Below are 22,701 nucleotides of genomic sequence, written 5' to 3' on the forward strand. Positions count from 1 at the left end.
AGGCCACGATAGTGAGAGGCCCGCGCACCGCGATGAAGAGGGGCCCCCGCTCGCCGCAACTAGAGAAAGCCCTTGCACAGAAACGAAGACCTAACACAGCCAAAAATTAATTAATTAATTAATTTTTAAAAAAAAAAATCCTTTGAGCATATATCTTCTATGGGCCAGATACTGTTATAGGTGCTAGATGTGCTAAACTCTGTTTACTAGATCTATTTTTTTCCCATTAACAATAGGCAATATTATCCTAAGAAAATAATTTGTAGTGGTTTTTTTTTTTTGGCTTTGTAGCTGCTAAATCCTGAAGATGACCTCTTACCAGGAAAGATTCGAGACAGCAATCGTTCAACACTCTTAGCAACAATTCAGGAACATGGTTACCCCACAATCAACTTGGGAATTGTGGGAGACAAGTAAGTATTGGATTTTATTTTGAAGTTGTTATTGTACAAATATGAATTTTGGGAGTACTAACTAGGCGGGATTGTTGCTAAAGAGAAAGAAATTTAATACCATAATTTTCACTTATTTCATTCTTCAGAAGTCAAAGAATTATGGAGATGTCTATGTCCTTTAACGATAGACATTTTCGTGGAATGCCTTTTACAATAGGAGAAATATGTTGCTCTGCTTTGGGTGTTATTCCTATTCATACTTTTACTTATGTCAAGAAAGATAGGGAAGTTTCATTCCCTTTCACCCTTCCTAAAGGCAACTATATCATAAATTTGTTGAGTATATTTCTAGTCGATGTTTTATGCTTCTGTTACATACAAAAATATCCATAAACAATGTAGTATATGCAAAAAAAAAAAGAAAGGGAAGACATGGGTGAGAAGAGTAAGAGGGAAATGTCAAAATTAGTACTAACTGATTCTTTGAAGTTTAAGTACAATTATTTTCTAGGACTTTTATATTGATTTTTGTATTCTTATATAACCTGAGTTTCTCCAGGCTTCACCCACTTGTAAATACAAAGGGAGGCACATTGACTATAATTGCCCATCTCTGAGAGCATATTACCCCATTTACTAAATTAACTCAGCTCTCTGCTAAATTCCCCAACTATTTCTGTAAATTTCCAACTGCGTCTCCAGCTCCAGCTGCACATGCAATCAAAAACAAGTCTGCTCTTTCTGAGCATCCCACTTCCATGCAACACTGCTGTTCAGCCATGTTTCACCAGGCACTATTTCCAGTTCACCAGAGGTGTGCCTGCTCTTAGTAACACTCAAACAACAGCCTGCTGGAGACAAAGCTAGGAGACAAATCTGAGTGATGGATGCCCTGATGTATCTGTCACCCATAATTGCCCCTTTCTGTCTTATCACCATCTTGTCACTGAGCAAAGCTCATTATGCCTGGATCCTCCTTCCCTTAAGATGAGTGCTATCCCAGGGCTCAAATATGCTCTTGAAGAGGCTCTGCCCTACCATTTCACAAGGTATGCTGGGACTCCTATAAACCCCAGTTTAGGCTCAAACTGGACACAGTGTAGTCCAAACCTGGAACACAGCGTCTTGCTAGTAACCTGAAAGGCAGTCGTTTTTATGTTAATCTCACCTTTTAAGCTTCTCTTCTTTCCTCCTGATTTTTTTTCTTTCTCTGTGGACACTGGAGTAGAGTGTTACACATATTTTCAAACATCTTTTTTTTTTTTTAATTCACCATTTGTATTTCCCTGAAAGTTTAGTTCTAGAGAAGTCCATAGGTAAGTAACCAGCCAACTTAGAACCCATGCTGGTGAAGCCAGTGCTGCAGGTTACCTGGTATCACCCTGACCCAGGCTTCGTAGCCCTGGGAAGGGATAGAAAGAACCCAGTGAAAAAAAGCGGGGAGGGTTGAATTTGGACCTGACTAGTAACCCATCCTTTCATATATATAAACTTCAAGCATCTAAAAATTATCCTGATGCAGATACACCTTTAAAGAAGGCAAAAATTAATTTCTGAGAGGAGGTAGGATGAACCCAAGAGTTCCAATAGCACAGAACAGGCCTGAAACTCTAGAGAACAAATGCACCAGATTTAGAATTTGTTTCCCAGCCACCGCTGACTCTGGCCCTGCCTCCAAGTGCATTAATGAGCTCTAAGAACTATTATAAGGTAAAAGGTGCTTTTTGTTTGTGTGTATCATTTTTACCTTATGCTGTCTTGACTATAATTCTGTTCATTCTCTCCTCCTAATGTTGTACTTCTGTATTAAAAGAAAAGCTAACTTGATATATACTATATATGCTGCCATTACCTTACTATAAAGGCCAAAACACCATTGAAAGGTTCCTATGTTGATATGCTAATATTTGATTTTCTAGGACCAGCTGTTGATTTGTTGTAGACGTTTCCTAATAATTAATGTTGCTATTACATGTAACTTCAAAATGTCCCTTGAAAACAACATATAAAGAACAACAAAACTTATAAGCAAGATATAGGCAATTTTGAGAATATGCACATCTTTAGTATATTCTTTTCTTGGATTGAATACCTTACATAAAACTGAGAACAATTTTTTAAAAATACAATTGATGCAAATCTAAACTTTCTCAGTCTTAGAGTGCTGTATTGAAGAGGCCCAGAGTAAATGGTTTAAAATGCAGAGGTGGAATGTGGGAGGAAAGAATTTATAACTGTTCAGATGGAAATCTGTGCTGGGAATTTAGCAAAGGAAACAAGGTATATTTAATCTGCAGCCTGTTGATATTCTGTGAAGGTTGTCTCCCTCTTCATTCTTCTCTTTCCTATATAGCCGTTTGCTAATGAAAGCAAATGTTGTTATACAGAAGCCCCTATGTGAAGCTCTCCAGGGAAACAAGCAGGGTCATGGGAGAAACTACCCTATGTTTAAAGCAGGGAGAGAAATAGCTCAAGAATGTCAGCAAGCACAGAACCCTTACTCAGCTATGCCAGATAAGAGTAGGGAGTAAGAGTGCTATTCTTGTTATTTTTAAAAGGTTTCAGTCTGGGTTTAAATTCTGTATGATTCTACTTCTTAGCTCTTATTCTTATCACCTACCATGACTTTAACAATAAATGTTAAACTTGAAGGGTAAGACTCTATAACTTATTTGGATTGACCTGGATGAATTTTGCCTTTGTTTCTTGTACATTTCATTTAAAAAGAGGGTACAGTGGAGATTATGGGAGGGGTGCTTCAAATACGTGAGCATTAACTGTATTTTTAAAACATTCATTTTTAAGTATTATGTGAATATTAAAACACATTCCTTAGACATATTTTCTCTCATTGTGTGGAACACAATACTATTGTGGTTCCTAGCGTTTTTCTTTAAAAAGACAAATTTTTTTATAATGTAAAAAAAAATTTATTGAGGTATAATTTACAATGTTACATTAGTTTCAGGTGTACAACATAGTGATTCAGAATTTTTATAGATTATACACCATTTAAAGTTATAAAATATTGGCTGTATTCCTGTGCTATACAATACATCCTTGTAGCTTATTTATTTTATACATAGTAGTTTGTACCTCTTAATCCTCTACTCCTTAATCCCTCTTCTCTTCCCTCTCCCCACCGGTAAACACTAGTTTGTTTTCTATATATGTGAGTCTGTTTCTGTTTTGTTATACTCACTAGTTTGTTTTATTTTTTAGATTCCACATATAAGTGATATCATACAGTATTTGTCTTTCTCTGTCTGACTTATTTCACTAAGGATGATACACTCCAGGTCCATTCATGTTGTTGCAAATGGCAAAAGTTTTTTTCTTTTTCATGGCTGAGTAGTATTCCATTGTATATACCACATCTTCTTTATTCATTCATCTGCTGATGGACATTTAGGTTACTTCCATATCTTGGCTATTATAAATAATGCTGCTATGAACACTGGGGTACATGTGTGTTTTGGGATATATACCCAGGAATGGAATGGCTGGGTCATATGGTAGTTCAATTTTTAGTTTTTTGAGAAGCCTCCATACTGGTTTCCACAGTGGCTATACCAATTCACATTCCCACCAACAGCATAGGAGGGTTCCCTTTTCTCCACATTCTCACCAACATTTGTTACTTGTGGTCTTTTTGATAAAAACCATTGTGACAAGTGTGAAGTGATATCTCATTGTGATTTTGATTTGCATTTATCAATGATTAGCAATGTTGAGCATCTTTTCATGTGCCTATTGGCCTTGTGTATGAAAAAAACAAGCTTTTAAACCCAGAGATGTTCATTGAACTTGCCCAGCAATATACAAGTTAGTGGCAGAGGTGGAAATGGAATCTAAGTTTCTTGAAATTAATAATCCACAATTCTCATTATGAAGACAAGATAATATCATTTTGAAGATATTTCGTTTTAGCTAGAACAGGAAGGATAAATAGGATTTGTGTATTTAGAAAAAGAGAGTATGTTAACCAAGTAGGAAACAGGGAATGAACAAAAATAGAGAAGTAGAAAGAATAGTTTACTCAGGTCAGGCCAGACTGTTTAGAGTAGGAGGTTCAGGTAGAAGGATAATATGTGTAAATTTGGTAGAAATTTGAAGCCAGATTTTGAAAGGCTTTGTAATCCAGGCAGTACTACCCAATTTGGTTAAATTTGCAGCTTTTTTTAAAAGCAGAATTAACATAGTAAACCATATTTTGGAAAGAGAATTTGCCCAAGTTGTATCACATGAGCTAAAGTTGGAGACCTACTAGAAATAAGAACAACAATACAGTTTGTTTATTCTTTGTTCAGTTAGTCAGGAAGTATTAATTGTGTACCTATTTGAATCACCTGGAGAGCTTATTAAAAATGCTGATTGTGATTCAGCAAATCTGGAGTGGACCAAGATTTTGCATTTCTAACAAGTTCCCAAGAATACCAAGCCACTAGTCCATGGATCACAGGAAGTAACAAGGGTGTGGTAAACTTAATCATGATTCTACTATGAATTTTAAGCCAAAGGCTCTTGAAGATTCAAAACTGAAATAGATATAGATCTTGTCCTTAAAATTACATGTACTGTAAATGCACTATAAATTACAGCCTAGTAATAAGATGTTTTAGAAAGTTCCAGAGCTTATGCTCAAATTTGGAAGTAGAATTTTTAAAAAAGAGATTAAATTGAAAGACATTATGAAGGCTATTACGTAGAACAGAAGGGTGTCCGTGTTGATTCATCTTCATCTGGATTGCAAAGCCTCACTGAAATGGTATGTGTCTGTAAACACAAATAAAATGCCTGCGTAACCCAGCTATTAGGTCTCTCTACCACAATTTTACATCCCTCTCCAGCAATACACCATTTCAACTTCTTCATTCTCCATTTGTAGTTTATTCTTTCTTGTTTTGACAGCTTCTCTTCCTATGCTCATTCCCAAATCTGTGTCACCATGGCTCACCCTTGACCTTTTTTCCTTCTAATTCTGTATGCTAATGACTCCCAGATCTTATCTCTGTCTTGAGCTCCATGCCTAGATCCACCTGCTTACTAGGTATATTTTCTTTAAGTTCAATAGGCAGAGCAAATTCAACATGTAAAATTAAATTCATTATCCCTCCTTTCCTTTCTCACTGCGCCTCCCACTACCATCTTACTCCATTTCTTTGAGTTCTTCTAGCTCAGTGACTGTGCCCACCAGCCACCCAGTCGCCCAAGCCAGAAGAAACCTGAATGGAAAGCCTCTGTCTCTCACTCAGCCCTGTATTTAAATCCCATACAGTTTCCCTCATCAGTACTTCTTCTGTACGTTCCTATCTCTTCATTTCTACCATCCTGGCTTAGTTTGGGGCTCTGTTTACTTTTTGTCTAGACACATGAGGCTATCTTCTTCACTGGTCTCCCTGCCTCAAGTCTTGTTCTCCTCTAACTCACCCTCTATTCTGCTACAAATATGATCTTTCTAAGGTGCCAACTATATACTTGTGGCAGAATTGGGGTTTTATTATATATGGGTAAGTATACTCTAATAATCCAACAAGCTTTTATGAAGGGTTATGCTATATCAGATGTTGTCTCAGTCTTTGGTACTACAGAAATGAATAAGATAGTTATTAGTAAGAACTACAAAAGTTTTCAATTCTGTTTCACTCCTGTCTTTCCTCCCCACCCAATCCACATCCATTTTCTCCAGCCTCCTCACTCCAAACATGCCAGTCTTTTCCTGGAAAGAGATACTAATCTTTACTTACTACCTACTATATATATAGTACTATACTACATTCTTTCACTTACTTATCTTATTTAGGCCTCATGAAACAACCGATCCAGATAAGTGTCTTTTATCCCCATTTTGTAGATAATAATACTGAAGCTCAAAAAAATTAAATAAGCTGTTCAGAGTCATACAACTAGTAAAAGACAGAATGAGGAGTCCAGCCTAGGCCTGTCTAACTCCAGGGTCTTTCTCCTTTTGCTGTACCATGCTGCCCTCTTAACTGGGCTTAGCACCCACAATTTATTAATATTAAGGTTAATAAACTAAATATTCTATATCCATTTTAATAGATAAAACCCCTAAGTAAATAGTTACTGTCAATATTTCAAAAGCCAGAGAGGAAAATTTAGTTTAAATTTTGAATTAAATATTGACTATGTGTATGAATGAATTATAAGGACTTGAGTTGCAAAATTCTAGATCTTTAGGTGATATAGAAGTGGGGGAAAAAGGCAGGAGGATTTATTACAGTAGCTCAAGTTTACTTTCTGGACCCCTAAATAAAGCTTCTTATTCACTGTAAAATAGACACCTCTCCCTTCCATAAAGAGAAAAGCCCCTTCCTTTTATAATTTCTTCTTTTATCTTTCCTCCCACAACTACTAGAGCCACTTTTGCAGCATTTATTACCTTTAGGTAATTTGTTATAACAAGTTCATAGTATCTTCCAGGGGGTGGGAAGGAGTGAAGAGAGGAGAATGGGAAAGAGAAGAGAGCGTGCATGCAATGTAAATAATGGTAATTTGGTATTCAGACCTACATTAATTCAATTTACAAATGACTGAGATTCACAAATGGCTACCCTATTCTAACCTTTCCCCTACTCACCATCTAAGCTCCTCTGTCAGTACTTTTAAGAGAAGGGAAGGGAGAGAAAGCTTTTTGAGAAGTGAAAGGGGAAAAGCCATGAACAGCAAGAAACTTTAGAGGAACAGTTAATCTCCTTATTCCCTGACTCTCAAGATCCAGTCTGTTTAGGAGAGGTGTTTTATTAAGCCCAAATATCCTCCACATTGGCTAAATGTGTTTGTTCTGTTCACTTTGCTATACTTTTTTGATTATCTAATATTTAGAGGTGCATTTGTGTTTAAAAGTATTCTACCTGAGAGTGAGTTATTCGCATATTAATATTTAATAGTTCAAATCAGACATCCAACATCTGGGTAAATATGCTGTCCTAAATAAACAGGAACTAATCACTTAGAACTTAGAGTTCTTTGACTCATAGGGCAAACCCTGAACAGGACCACTTCAGAACCTTAGCATAGCAAGATACCGTAGGCATGGCAAGAAGTACATTTGACAGCAGGAAAGGACTCTAGAGAGGTAGATAGGAAGATAACTTAAACAAATGCTTTCCATTTCAATGTTCTTTCTTCAGTCTTCCACCTTGTTTCCAAAATTCAGGTTAATAGTAAAGCATAATTCAGCAACATATTAGTAACATTATGAGCTAAATGAAGATTTGTTTGTTTGTTTTTAACTACCCCGGAGTCTTGCCCACCATCTATAATATTATTTTTAAAGGAATGTGTTCCAGGTTCCAAACAGCCAATTTCTCATATAGACTCTGGGAACATAATCTGTGAGTTAGGAACTACCTGTGCGAAAAAAGACTCCTGAAGCAGTCAGCTTACTATTGACTGTATACTGTCTTTCAGTGCTGTTTAAGGAGTTGTATTGGGTTGGCAAAAAAGTGCCTTCAGTTTTTAAGTAAAAATAAAAGACACATTTTTCATTTTCACCAAGAACTTTGCCAAGCAACATATTCACCCTTTTGTTCCACTACCTTTGCCATTTTTCAGGCAACTTCGTAATTCCATCTTCCCAAAACTTATCCTTTTGAGCAAAGAACTGTTCTAGGTGCCTTTTACAGTCTTCCAGGGAATTGAAATTTTTTCCATTAAGAGAATTTTGTAAAGACCTAAATAAATGGAAATCCAAAGGTGCAATGTCTGGTGAATATGGCGGATGAATCAGAACTTCCCAGCCAAGCTCTAACAGTTTTTTCCTGGTCATCAAAGAAGCATGCGATCTTGAGTTATACTGATGGAAGATTATGCATTTTCTGTTGACTAATTCCAGACGCTTTTCGTTGAGTGCTGCTTCCAGTTGGTCTAACTGGGAGCAGTACTTGTTGGAATTAATCATTTGGTTTTCCAGAAGGAGCTCATAATAGAGGACTCCCTTCCAGTCCCACCATATATAAAGCATCACCTTCTTTGGATGAAGACTGGCTTTTGGTGTGGTTGGTGGTGGTTCATTTCGCTTGCCCCACGATTTCTTCCATTCCACATTGTCGTACAGTATCCACTTTTCATCGCCTGTCACAATTTGTTTTAAAAACAGACCATTTTCATTACGTTTAAGTAGAGAATCGCATGCAGAAGTACGGTCAAGAAGATTTTCTTCACTTAATTTATATGGAACCCAAACATCAAAGCGATTAACATAACTAAGCTGGTGCAAATGATTTTCAGCGCTTGATTTGGATATTTTGAGTATGTCAGCTATTTCCCACGTGGTATGACGTTGACTGTTCGCAATTCATGTCTCCATTCTCGATTTGATCACTATCAACTTCAACTGATCTACCCAACCATGGAGCATCGTCCAGTGAGAAATCTCCAGCACAAAACTTCGCAAACCACTTTTGACATGTTGGATCAGTCACAGCACTGCACAAATCTTTTTTTGCGTTTCAGTTGCGTTTTTACCTTTCTTGAAATAATGAAGCATAATATGCCAAAAATGTTGCTTTTTCTCTTCCATCTTCAATATTAAAATGGCTACACAAAAATTCACAAATTTTGATAAGTCTTTTTTTAAATGCACGCTGATATGACAGCTGTCACAGACAATCAAACAAAATTGTTTAGAATGAAGGTAAAGGCAACTAAGTGCTACTAGAGCCACCTTACAGAAAAAAACGATCGAACCTTTTGGCCAACCCGATAATTAGTAGTAGGATGCTGAAACATTTTAAAATGGGTGTAACATGATCACCTTCTCTTCCTGGTCCAGTTCTATTATGAACTTCTTAGGCCATTGTTCTAGATATTCTAGGTATACATTTTCTTTTTTTCTTTTTTATTTATTTTCTTGTTTATTTACTATTTTATTTTTTCATTGAAGCATAGTTGATTTACAATATTATACAAGTTTCAGGTGTACAACATAGTGATTCAAAATTGTTATAGATTATACTCCATAGATAGTTATTATAAAATGTTGGCTATATTCCCTGTGCTATACAATACATACTTGTAGCTTGTCTATTTTGTACATAGTAGTTTGTACCTCTTAATCCTCTACCCCTATCTTGTCCCTCCTCCTTTCCCTCTCCACACTGGTAAACACTAGTTTGTTCTCTGTATCTGTGAGTCTGTTTCTGTTTTGTTATATTCACTAGTTTGTTGTATTTTTTAGATTCCACATATAAGCGATAACATTCAGTATTTGTCTCTCTCTTTCTGACTTATATTATTAAGCATAATACCCTCCAGGTCCAGCCATATTGTTGCAAATGGCAAACCTCCATTCTTCTTTATGGCTGAGTAGTATTCCGTAGTCTATATACACCACATCTTCTTTATCCATTCACCTGTTGATGGACATTTAGGTTGCTTCCAAACTTGGCTGTTGTAAAGAATGCTGCTATGAACATTAGAGTGCATGTATCTTTTCAAATTAATGTTTTCATTTTCTTTGGATATATACCCAGGAGTGGAATGCTGGGTCATATGGTAGTTCTATTTTTAGTTTTTTTGAGGCATCTCTGTACTGTTTTCCACAGTGGCTGCACCAATTTACATTTCCGCCAATGGTGTACAAGGGTTCCCTTTTCTCCACATCCATGCCAACATTTGTTACCTGTGGTCTTTTTGATGATAGCCATTTTGACAAGTGTGAAATGATATCTCATTGTGGTTTCAATTTGCATTTCTCTGATGATTAGCGATGTTGAGCATCTTTTCTTCTGCCTCTTGGCCATCATATGTCTTCATTGGAAAAATGTCTATTCAGTTCTTATGCCCATCTTTTAATCAGGGTGTTTGGGGTTTTTTTTAATATTGAGTTGTATAAGCTGTTTATATATTTTGGATATTGATCCCTTATTGGTCATATCATTTGCAAATATTTTTTCTCATTCAGTAGGTTCTTTTTTCATTTTGCCAATGGTTTCCTTTGCTGTGCAAAAACTTTTGAGTTTAATTAGGTCCCGTTTATTTATTTTTGCTTTTGTTTCCTTTGCCTTAGGAGACAACTCCAAAAAATTATTGCTACAATTTATGTCAAAGAGTGTTCTGGGTTTTCTTCTAGAAGTTTTATGGTTTCTGGTCTAACATTTAGGTCTTTAATCCATTTTTAGTTTATTTTTGTATATAGTATGAGAAAATATTCTACTTTCATTCTTTTACATATGGCTGTCCAGGTTTCCCAGCACCACTTATTGAAGAGACTGTCTTTTCTCCACTGTATATTCTTGCCTCCTTTGTCATAGATTAATTGACTACCACAGGGGCATGGGTTTATTTCTGGGCTTTCTATTATGTTCCATTAATCTATATTTCTGTTTTTGTGCCGGTACCATACTCTTGATTACTGTAGCTTTGTAGTATAGGCTGAAGTCAGGGAGTCTGATTCCCCCAGCTCTGTTTTTCTTTCTCAAGATTGCTTTGGCTATTCAAGGTCTTTTGTGTTTCCATACAAATTTAAAAAATTTTTGTTCGAGTTCTGTGAAAAATGCCATTGGTATTTTTTAAGGATTACATTGAGTCTGTAGATTGCCTTGTGTTGTGTGGTTGTTTTAATTCTTCCAATCCATGAACACGGTGTATCTTTCCATCTGTTTGTGTGGTCTTCAATTTCTTTCATCAGTGTCTTATAATTTTCTAAGTACAGATCTTTTACCTCCTTATGTGGGTTTATTCCTGGGTATTTTATTCCTTTTGTTGTGATTATAAATGGGGTTGTTTCCTTAATATCTTTTTCTGATCTTTTGTTGTTAGTGTATAGAAATGCAACAGATTTCTGTATATTAATTTTGTATCCTGCAACTTTACTGAATTCAGTGATGAGCTCTAGTAGTTTTCTGGTGGCATCTTTAGGATTTTCTAATGTATAGTATTATGTCATCTGCAACAGTGACAGTTTTACTTCTTCCCTTCCAATTTGGATTCCTTTTATTATTTTTCTTGTCTGATTGCTGTGGCTACAACTTCCAGTACTATGGTGAAGAAAAGTGGTGAGAGTGCGCATCTTTGTCTTGTCCCTGATCTTAGAAGAAATGCTTTCAGCTTTTCACCATTGAATATAATGTTAGCTGTGGGCTTTCATATATGGCCTTATTATGTTGGGGTATGTAACCTCTATACCCACTTTATTGAGAGTTTTTATTATACATAAATGTTGAATTTTGTCAAAAGCTTTTTCTGCATCTGTTGAGATGATCATATAGTTTTTATTCTTCAATTTGTTAATGTGCTGTATCACACTGATTGATTTGCAGATATCAAGCCAGCCTTGCATTCCTGGGATAAATCTCACTTGATCATGGTGTGTGATCCTTTTAATGCATTGTTGGATTTGGTTTGCTAATATTTTGTCCAGGATTTTTGCATCTACATTCATCAGTGATATTGGCCTGTAATTTTTGTGTGTGTGTGATATCTTAGTCTGTATTGGTATCAGGGTGATGCTGACCTCATAGAATGAGTTTAGAAGCATCCTTCCTCTGCAATTTTTTGGAACAGTGTGAGGAGGATAGGTGTTAATTCTTCTCTAAATGTTTGGTAGAATTCACCTGTGAAGCCATCTGGTCCTGGACTTTCGTTGTTGGAAGTTATTTGGTTACTAATTCAGTTTCATTACTGGCAGTTGGTCTGTTCATGTTTTGTAATTCTTCCTGGTTCAGTCTTGGGAGATTGTACATTTCTAGGAATTTGTCCATTTCTTGCAGGTTGTCCATTTTATTGGTACATAGTAGTTCTTGTAATCTCTTATAATCCTTTGTATTTCTGTGGTATCGGTCATAACTTTGCCTTTTTCATTTCTGATTTTATTGATTTGGGTCCTCTCTCTTTTTTCCTGATGAGTTGGCTAAAGTTTTACCCATTTTGCTTATCTTTTCAAAGAACCAGCTCTTAGTTTCATTGATCTTTCCTATTGTTTTTTCAGTCTCTATATCTTTTATTTCTGCTCTGATGTTTATGATTTCTTTCCTTCAACTAACTTAGGTTTTTGTTTGTTCTTTTTCTACTTCCTTCAGGTGTAAGGTTAGGTTGTTTATCTTAGATTTTTCTTGTTTCCTGCTGTAAGCTTGTATTGCTACAAACTTCCCTCTTAGAATTGCTTTTACTGAGTCCCATAGATTCTGGATCATTGTGTTTTCATTTTCATTTGTCTCCGGGTATTTTTATTTCTTTCATTTTTTTCAGTGATCCATTGGTTGTTTAATAGCATATTGTTTAGCCTCCATGTGTTTGTGTTTTTTGCAGTTTTTTTTTTTCTTGTATTTGATTTCTAGTCTCATAGCATTATGGTCAGAAAAGATGTTTGATATTATTTCAATTTTCTTAAGTTTAACGAGGCTTGTTTTGTGGCCTAGCATGTCATCTGTCCTGGAGAATGTGCACTTGAAAAGAATTTGTATTCTCCTACTTTTGGGTGGAATGTTCTGTATATATCCATTAACTCCATTTGATCTAATGTATCATTTAAGTCCAGTGTTTTCTTATTGATTTTCTATCTGGATGATATTTCCATTAATGTGAGTGGTTTGTTAATGTCCCCTACTATTATTGTGTTACTGTAAGTTTCTTCCTTTATGTTTGTTAATATTTGCTGTATGTATTTTGGTGCTCCTATGTTGGGTGCATATATATTTACAATTGCTATATCTTCCTGTATTGATCCCTTGATCATTATGTAACATCCTTCTTTTTCTCTTGTACAATTTTCGTTTCAACATCTATTTTGTCTGGTATAAGTATTGCTACCCCAGCTTTTCTTTTGATTTCCATTTGCATGGAGTACCTTTTTTTCATCCCCTCATGTTCAGTCTGTGTGTGTCTTTAGATCTGAAACAAGTCTCTTGTAGACAGCATATATACAAGTCTTGTTTTTGTATTCATTAAGCCACTCCATGTCTTTTGATTGGAGCATTTAGTCCATTTACACTTAAAGTCATTATGGATAGGTATGTATTTATTGCCATTTTGTTACTTGCTTGGGGGTTGTTTTTGTAGTTCTTTTTTGTTCCGTTCCTCTTTTGTTCTCTTCCCTTGTGGTGTGATGGCTATCTTTGTTGTTATGTTTGGATTCCTTTCCTTTTTCTGTGTGTGTATCTATTATAGATATTTGGTTTGTGGTTACCATGAAGTTTATATATATAGCAATTTACGTATATATATGTATACGTGATTATTTTAAGTTACTGATCTCTTAAGTTCAAAAACGTTTTAACAACCATGGATTTTTACTCTCCTTCCCTCAAAATTACTATTTTTAACATCATATTTTATGTCTGTTTGTTTTGTGAATCCCTTAACTGCTTATCATGGATATAAATGATTTTGCTACTTTCGTCTTTTAACCTCCTTACTTGCTTTGTATGTGGTTGACTTTTACTGTATATTTGCCTTTACGATGATCTTTTTCCTTTCATAATTTTCATGTTTCTAATTGTGACCTTTTCTTTTTCACTTAGAGAATTCCCTTTAACATTCATTGTGAAGCTGGTTTGGTGGTGCTGAACTCTTTATGTTTTCCTTGTCTGTGAAACTTTTGATCTCTTCATCAAATTTGAATGAGAGTCCTGCCAGGTAGAGTATTCTTTGTTGTAGGTTTTCCCCTTTCATCACTTTACATATATTGTGCCACTCCCTCTGGCCTGCAGAGTTTCTGCTGAAAAGTCAGCTGATAGCCTTAGGGGAGTTCCCTTGTATGTTATTCATTGCTTTTCCCTTGCTGCTTTTAATATTCTCTCTTTATCTTTAATTTTGCCATTTTAATTACTAGTGTGTCTTGGTGTGGTCCTCTTTGGGTTGATCCTGTTTGGGACTCTCCGTGCTTCCTGGGCCTGGCTGTCTGTGTCCTTTCCCAGGTTAGGGAAGTTTTCAGCTGTTATGTCTTCAAATATGTTCTTCGCCACTTTCTTTCTCTTCTTCTACTCTGGGACCCCTATAATGAAAATGTTAATACATTTGATGTTATCCCAGAGGTCTCTTAAATTGTCCTCATTTTTTTAATTCTTTTTTCTTTTTTTTCTTCAGCTTTAGTGATTTCCACTAGTCTGTCTTCCAGCTCACTGATCTGTTCCTCTGTATCATCTAGTCTACTGTTGATTCCTTCTAGTGTGTTTTTCATTTCAGTTATCATGTTCTTCATCTCTGTTTGGTTCTTCTTTATATTTTCTAAGTCATTGTCAAAAAATTCTAACTCCTCACTCTGTTCATCCATTCTTCTCCCTAGTTCTTTGATTATCTTTACGATCATTACCTTGAACCCTTTCTGGGGTGTATTGCCTATCTCCATGTCACTGAGTTCTCCTTCTGGGGTTTTATCTTGTTCCTTCATTTGGAACGTGTTCCTCTATCACCTCATTTTGCCTAACTTGCTGTTTTTTATTTCTGCGTATCTGGTAGGTTGGTTACATTTTCTGATCTTGGAGAAGTAGCCTTTTGTAGAAGACTTTCTATGTATCCCAGCAGTGCACCCTCCTCTGGTCACCAGAGCTATGTGCTATAGGGTTGTCCCCTATGTGGGCTGTGTAGGTCCTTCTGGTTCAGCAGGCTGACTACTCTGGGTGATCTGGTAGGTGTGACTGGCCCCCAGTTTTGTTGGTTACCAGGCCCTGCCTTGTACAGAGCTGCCAGCTACTGGTTGGTGGGGCTGGGTCATGAGACAGCTAGCTGCAGAATCCCAGGGTGCCCAGGGCTATTGCTGGCTCACTGGTGGGTGAAGTTGGAGTCCAGGACATCCTGGGGCTGGTACCCACCTACCAGTGGGTGAAGCCAAGTCTTGGAGCTAGTGCTGGCCCATTGGCAGGGTTTGGCTGCAGGGCCCAGTGGTCCCAGAGCTGGTGTCAGACCACTGGTCAGTGGGGACATTTCCTGACACAGCTGGCTATGGAGTCCAGGGTGTCCCAAAGCTTGTGTTGTCTTGCTGTTGGGCAGTGTAGGGGCCCAGCCAGTCCCAGGGCAGGTGTTGGCCTGCTGGTGGGTGGTCTGGGTCCTGCCACAGTTGTGGAGCTGCAGTTGTCCCCAGCCTAGCATTCTCGTCCAAGGTGCCTGCTATTGGGTGAGACTGCTCCCAAGGCTAAAACAGGCACACTGGTAGGTGGGATCAGGGCCCAGGGGATTCTGAGGCTGGTGCCTGCCCACTACTAGGTGGAACTGGGTCCCAGTATCTCTGGCTGCAGAGTCTTGGGGGTCTCAGGTCTAGTGCCTATGCAGTTGGTGTGTGGGGACAGGTCCTGTGCCCTCAGTTGGGCAGGGCCGTGTCCAGGGGTGGCTGTGGGCTCAGGGGATCTTAAGGCAGCCTGTATGCTGGTGAGTGGAGCTGTGTCCTGGCTCAATTAGTTGCTTGACCCAAGGCATCACAGTACCAGTGCCTACAAGCTTGATGGGCAGAGGTGGGGCTGGGTATTGAGACTAATAAGCTAGAGGGAGGATTCCAAAATGGCATTTGCCAGCACCAGTGTCCACGTAGCAGAACAAGCTCTCAAAAATGGCTGTCGCCAATGTCTGTTTCCCCAGGGTGATCTCCAGTTGTCTCCTGCCTCTCCAGGAGACTCTCCAAGATCAGCAGGTAGGTCTGACCCAGGCTTCTTTCAAATTACTGCTTCTTCCCTGGGTCCCAGAGCATGTGAGATTTTGTATGTGCCCTTTAAGAGTTTAGTCTCTATTTCCCACAATCCTCTGGGACTCCTGAAAGCAAGCCCTGCTGACCAACAGAGCCAAACGTTTTCGGGGCTTGTCTTCCTGGTACAGGACCCCCAGGCTAGGGAGCTTGATGTGGGGCTCAGACCCCTTGCTTCTTAGGAAGCACCTCTGCAATTTTAATTATTCTCCCATTTGTATGTCACCCACCCGGGGGTTTGGGTCTTGACTATACTGTGACTTCACCCCTCCTACCCATCTTTTTGTGCTTCCTTCTTTATGTCTTTAGTTATATTATCTTTTCTGGTAGGTTCTGGTCTTTTTCATTATAGTTGTTCTGTAAATAATTCTAAAATTTTTGTGCCTATGAGAGGAGGTGAGCCCTGGATCCTTCTACTGTGCCATCTTGGGAACCCCCCCACCCCCGCCCAGGTATACATTTTTAATGTAACTTTTTTTTTTTTTTTTTTTTTTGACCTAGCCTCATGGCATGCGGGATCTTAGTTCCCTGACCAGGGATCAAACCCGCGCCCCCTGCAGTGAAAGCACAGAGTCTTAACCACTGGACTGCGAGGGAAGTCCCTAATGTGACTTTTTAATCTTAGAACAAATAAACATTCATTGAAGAAAATTTAGAAAGTATAGATTTTTTTTAAAGCAAAGTAAATTAACACATAATCCTGTTACCCAACATTACTCTTCTTCTATTCTTTAATTCTATGCATGTATACGGTTTATGTGTATGTGAATGTGTATTAAAAAAACAAAGAAATTATACTTATTTTTGCCTTCCATTTTCCTTCCCTCCATTTTTATACTCAGTATACCATAAACATCTGTCCATATCATTACATAGTACTCTACTATGTCATTTTAATGCCTACATATTATTCTCTAGTAAAAAGTATAATTTGACTGATTTATACAATCCCTTGTTGTCAGACATTAGATTGTTCCTAATCTTTCTCAATTGTGAGTAATTGATGAAGACCTTTATAACTAAATCTTGGCATATACCCACAATTATTTGAGAGTGTTTTTAAATTTTTTATTTTATTCACTTTACAACCATTTGTTGAGTGTCTGCTGTATGCAAAGCTATATTGATACCAGGGGTAAAATGATAAATAAAACAACTGCTATCCTCAACTGCTTGCTGGTGGGCATGTGAAACAAGTTGTTCATGGCTTTATCCTTAACATTTAGAACGTTGCCAGCACATGGTAGCTACTCAATAAATGCCAGGAAGTAACAGGAAAGGAAAGAGGGGGACACTGAATATGGTCTGAATATGAAACTAGTCAAACCTAGTGATTTCAAACTGGCACAAATTAGTTTGTGTTTACAGGGGTAAACTATAATACTTCTAAGCTACATCCTATTTCGACTTTGAATATGGAACAGTAGATATCCTAGTTTTCTTTTCCCCGTGGCTGGTTCAATAACCTGTTAGCTTCCTTTTGTCCTCCTAGGCAGCATGAGCTACTGTTTCCCTACTGTGGAGGAAGTCTAAGACAAATGAGGATGTTTGCATACGTACATAAGTACAGAGTATTATATGTGCCATGACAGTTGTGGCCAGACTTGGTTAAGATATTGGTCATTTAGCACATATGTGCTTCTCTGTTTTTACATTTTTTCTCTTTTCCCTCAGTGTCCTGATGTGGCCTAAACAGGGTGGGAAAAGGATTTGTTCATATTGAGCCAGTGTTGTTTTCTTTCCCAACATGTAAGCTCCATGAAATCCAGGACAAGGTATGTCTTGGTAACCCTATGTCTATAGCACTTAGTAGGATTACCTCTTCTAGATTAGACAACTCTGCTATCTTTTCCTATACCATCCTCCTTTTTCATGGAACCTAGAAACTTCCAACTGTGCAACTGTCCAGAAAAATCTTACAGGGTCCCTTCAAAGTGAGTACAAAAACCTTAGCCATAGGAGCAGACCAGAAAATATGGCACTGACAACAAAATTATATTGGTAACTGAGGTACATCAGAAAAAAATGCATGATATAAAGCTTTGCACCTAGGATGATTCATTTTATATTTCTGAAGAATGTGGGGCAGGACGGGGGAACAGAATTCCAAATGAATTTAGGAAGCTTCTAACTTTAAAAGTTGGGGAGCTGCTCCCACTGGCTTAGATGATCTTACATATTAACATCTTTTTTTTTCCCAAAAAATAATTTTTTTTTAATGCTATTCTTGTCTGCTTACATTCTTTTTATTTATGTATGTATGTATGTATGTATGTATGGCTTTGTTGGGTCTTCGTTTCTGTGCAAGGGCTTTCTCTAGTTGTGGCAAGCGGGGGCCACTCTTCATCGCGGTGCGCGGGCCTCTCACTATCGCAGCCTCTCCCGTTGCGGAGCACAGGCTCCAGACGCGCAGGCTCAGTAATTGTGGCTCACGGGCCAAGTTGCTCCGCGGCATGTGGGATCTTCCCAGACCAGGGCTCGAACCCACGTCCCCTGCATTGGCAGGCAGATTCTCAACCACTGCACCACCAGGGAAGCCCAAAAAAAATAATTTTTATTGTCACTCTCATCCACTTCACACACATTTAATTCTCCCAAGCCATCTTTCACAAAAGGTAAAATGTTTTTCCAGAGTAACATATATGCATTCTGGCACCTGAAAATTTAAGTACAAAATGACTCATTATATTGTTAGGAGCAGGATGGTGATGATTTTAAAGAATCTGTCCAGTTCATGAATATAAACCAATTAACATATCAAGTTCAATGCTTAAAACTGCATCTCTGAGAGGTGTTGTCATGTGCAGTAGCAAAGGGAACAGAGTGAGGGACTCGGTTCTCAGTGGGTACATCTCTTCATGCTCCAAAAAGTACTAGATGGTCACAGCAGGTATTAAAAGAAAAAAAAAAAACTACTATAATAAAACATGTCATGCATTTCTATCAGGCCAAAAGAAGTAGAGTAACAGTAAAAACTGGGTAGATTTGGGGGATTTAATCATTCAGTAGATATTAACATCCAAACATTACACATTAACTTCTTAAATATACCAAGCAGTAATTATGATTCAAATACACAAAATCCACTCGGGGAAATTTTTTTAAATAAAGTTCAGCATTGATTAAATTTATATCATTCCTAAAACTGACTTTTAACTATTGAGCTGTTTATATTTCTATGTAAGTTTTGAAACAGCTTGGTAATGTAGCTACCAAACTGCTGACTTGGACTTTCTAGCCTTTCAAGGCCTGAAAGGCTGGGAAATTCCCTTAATTAAGAAAAGAATTCCCCCTTCTGGAAAATTGCCATCATAGAAGCCTGCCCCACTCAAATCATGCTGGGCTTGCTTGGTTCTGTCATAAATTGATGTTTTGGATTTAAATTGCCTGCTCCTGCTGCTGCCAATTTGTGAAGCTGCCTCTTCGCAGTGAAGCATGAAACAGAAGGGGAACAGGTGCAGAGATAGCAAATTGGATTCTTATAAAACTGACACATTTAGCAGGAATTATCAAGATAGACTTAACAAAGCCCAGTGCCTTACATCCTCCAATTTGTGAACCAAACATATCCTAGCTTCCTAGTGCTTAATTTATAAAACTAGAAATTTCATATTATCAGACAGAATTTAGATCTGAATTTAAATGGTTCTTGTCCTCTTTATAAACTGCCAGCTTCCCTTATGGAATAAAGTTTTAATTTTTAAGTCAACATAATAGATTTATTTTCTGATCATTTATCAACAGATGTCTCTCATTTTCTATTGGTTAACCAAAAATATTTTTTTTTACCATAACAAACGTGTTTATTGACAAGAGATTCTTCCCATTCTTAATGACAGACTTTTTAGTGGCTACTACATTTGCCTCTTTTAATCCTTAAGAGCTGCTATTACAGTTGATATTACTGTTTCTTCCAAGAATTACCTCTAGGTATTACTGTAATTTTCAAAATGTTTTTCTCACATGACCTGACTCCCATAAAGAGTAATATGTCCAGAAAGCCTTTTCTAATTATCCCAAACCAATTCTGATCATTCTATTCCACTCAACATTTATAACATTTCTTTTTATATGTATTTTCACTTTAATTAATGTATTTTAAGTTCAATCAGTGTTAATTTATTTGCTCATTTTATTAAGTTTTCTAAATTTTGTCACACGTTTTCTGCACTGGTTTGTACATTTAAAGGCAGTGACCATGCTTTGTTCTGTTTTATATGACTCCATAGTACCTGAAAACCCAGTGGGACTGAAGGAAGACTAAATGATGACTATATGTAGTATATAGTTTGATCCTATATGTGAAGTAGACACCCAGAAAATATTTATAGTTCAGGAATTTAACCTTGACCTCTGAAGAAATTAGTATATGATAAGTTTATCCTTAACTATTTTTTTTTGTTATCTTGGTATGATCAACTGCCATTATTGTTTTAATCTCCAAATCCTAGAATTTTTTTCCAGCTCTCCTGCTGTCATCTTCATTCATCCTAAAATGATACAGCTCACAGTTGGTGTAACAGATGAAAGAGGAAACTAATTAGCAGCTGTTGTCCATCTGTGTGTTTATATTAAATATTTTAAAATAAAACTGCATTTGCATTCTGAATACTCTGTCTAAAGTCCATAAAATCTAATCTTGGGTAAAGGATCTGTCTTTGTTTTGACTTCTATAGTAGACTATGTGATAAAGCAAAAAAAAATTTATCCCAGAATCAGGATTACAGTAACTTAAGGCAGATACAATTTTTTTCCACTTTTATTGAGATATAATTGGCATCCAGCACTATATAAGTTTAAGGTGTACAGTATAATCATTTGACTTATAGTAGTTCTATATTTAGTTTTTTAAGTACTCTCCATACTGTTCTCCATAGCACTGTACCAATTTACATTCCCATCAACAGTGTAGGAGGGTTCCCTTTTCTCCACACCCTCTCCAGCATTTATTGTTTATAGATTTTTTGATGATGGCTTTCTGACCAGTGTGAGGTGGTACCTCATTGTAGTTTTGATTTGCATTTCTCTAATATTTAGTGATGTTGAGCATCTTTTCATGTGCCTCTTGGCCATCTGTATGTCTTCTTTGGAGAAATGTCTATTTAGGTCTTCTGCCCTGGGCACATATCCAGAGAAAATCATAATTTGAAAAGATACATGCACCACAGTGTTCATTGCAGCACTATTTACAATAGCCAAGACATGGAAGCAACCTAAATGCCCATCGACAGAGGAGCGGATAAAGAAGATGTGGTACATATATACAATGGAATATTACTCAGCCATAAAGAAGAAAAAAATAATGCCATTTGCAGCAACATGGATGGACCTAGAGATTGTCATACTGAGTGAAATAAGTCAGACAGAGAAAGAAAAATATATGATATCACTTATATATGGAATCTAAAAAAATGATACACATGAACTTCTTTACAAAACAGAAATAGAGCCACAGATACAGAAAACAAATTTATGGTTACAAGGTGGGAAACATGGGGGAGGAATAAATTGGGAGATTGGGATTGACATATACACACTACTATATATAAAGTAGATAACTAATACGGACCTACTGTATAGCACAGGGAACTCTACTCAATACTCTCTAATGACCTCTATGGGAAAAGAATCTAAAAAGAGTGGATATATGTATGTGTATAGCTGATTCACTTTACTGTACACCTGAAACTAACACAACATTGTAAATCAACTATACTCCAATAAAAATTTTTTTAAAATCATCTGACTACATCATGAAATGATTACCACAATAAATTTAGTGAACATCCATCATCTCGTATAGATATAAAAGAAAAGAAAAAACCATTTTTTCCTTGTGATGAGAACTCTTAGGATTTACTCTCTTAACAACTTTCATGTATAACATACAGCAGTGTTAGTTATATTAATCATGTTGTACATTACATCCCTAGTATTTATTTATCTTGTAACTGGAAGTTGGTACCTTTCCACCACCTTCATCCAATTCCCCCTCCTCTCACCACCGGCCTCTGGTAATCACAAGTCCCTCTCTTTTTCTATGGGTTTGTTTGTTTGTTTGTTAAGTGTAATTGACCTACAACACTATGTTAGTTCCTGGTATACAACATAGTGACTCAATATTTCTATACATTACAAAATGATCACCATAATAAGATTAGTTACCATCTGTTACCATACAAAGATATATTATTATTGACTGTATTCCCACACTGTACATTTTATCCCTTTGACTCATTTATTTTATAAGTTTTTACCTCTTAATTGCCCTCACCTATTACAGTCATCCCCCCATCCCCTCCCCTCTAGCAACCACCTGTTTGTTCTCTGTATCTATGACTCTGTTTCTGTTTTGATATGTATGTTCATTTGTCTTGTTTTTTATATTCCACATGTAAGTGAATCATAGAGTATTTGTCTTTCTCTGTCTGACTTATTTCACTTAGCATAATACCCTCTAGGTCTATCCATGTTGTCACAAATGGCAAGATTCCATTCATTTTTATGGCTGAGTAGTATTCCATATACAGTATATACACACCATCTCTTCTTTATCCATTCATCTATCAATGGACACTTAATTGCTTACATATCTTCACTATTGTGAATAATGCTACAGTGAACATAGCAGTGCATATATCTTTTCAAATTAGTGGTTTTGTTTTCTTT

The 22,701-nt window shown here is 37.0% G+C and overlaps 1 protein-coding gene across 14 annotated transcripts in view; it reads left to right on the forward strand.

Annotated features, from left to right (window-relative positions):
- Nucleotides 1–22,701, forward strand: part of GPHN (gephyrin) — a 633,631-nt gene that overhangs the window by 568,728 nt on the left and 42,202 nt on the right. For all 14 annotated transcript variants that reach the window (XM_036843405.1, XM_036843408.1, XM_036843402.1 and 11 more), the window contains one exon: nucleotides 292–413. In XM_036843405.1, the coding sequence (XP_036699300.1) occupies nucleotides 292–413 (122 nt within the window). The remainder of the gene's footprint in view (nucleotides 1–291; nucleotides 414–22,701) is intronic.

Source organism: Balaenoptera musculus, chromosome 2 (genome assembly GCF_009873245.2).
Source record: "Balaenoptera musculus isolate JJ_BM4_2016_0621 chromosome 2, mBalMus1.pri.v3, whole genome shotgun sequence".
NCBI lineage: Eukaryota > Metazoa > Chordata > Mammalia > Artiodactyla > Balaenopteridae > Balaenoptera > Balaenoptera musculus.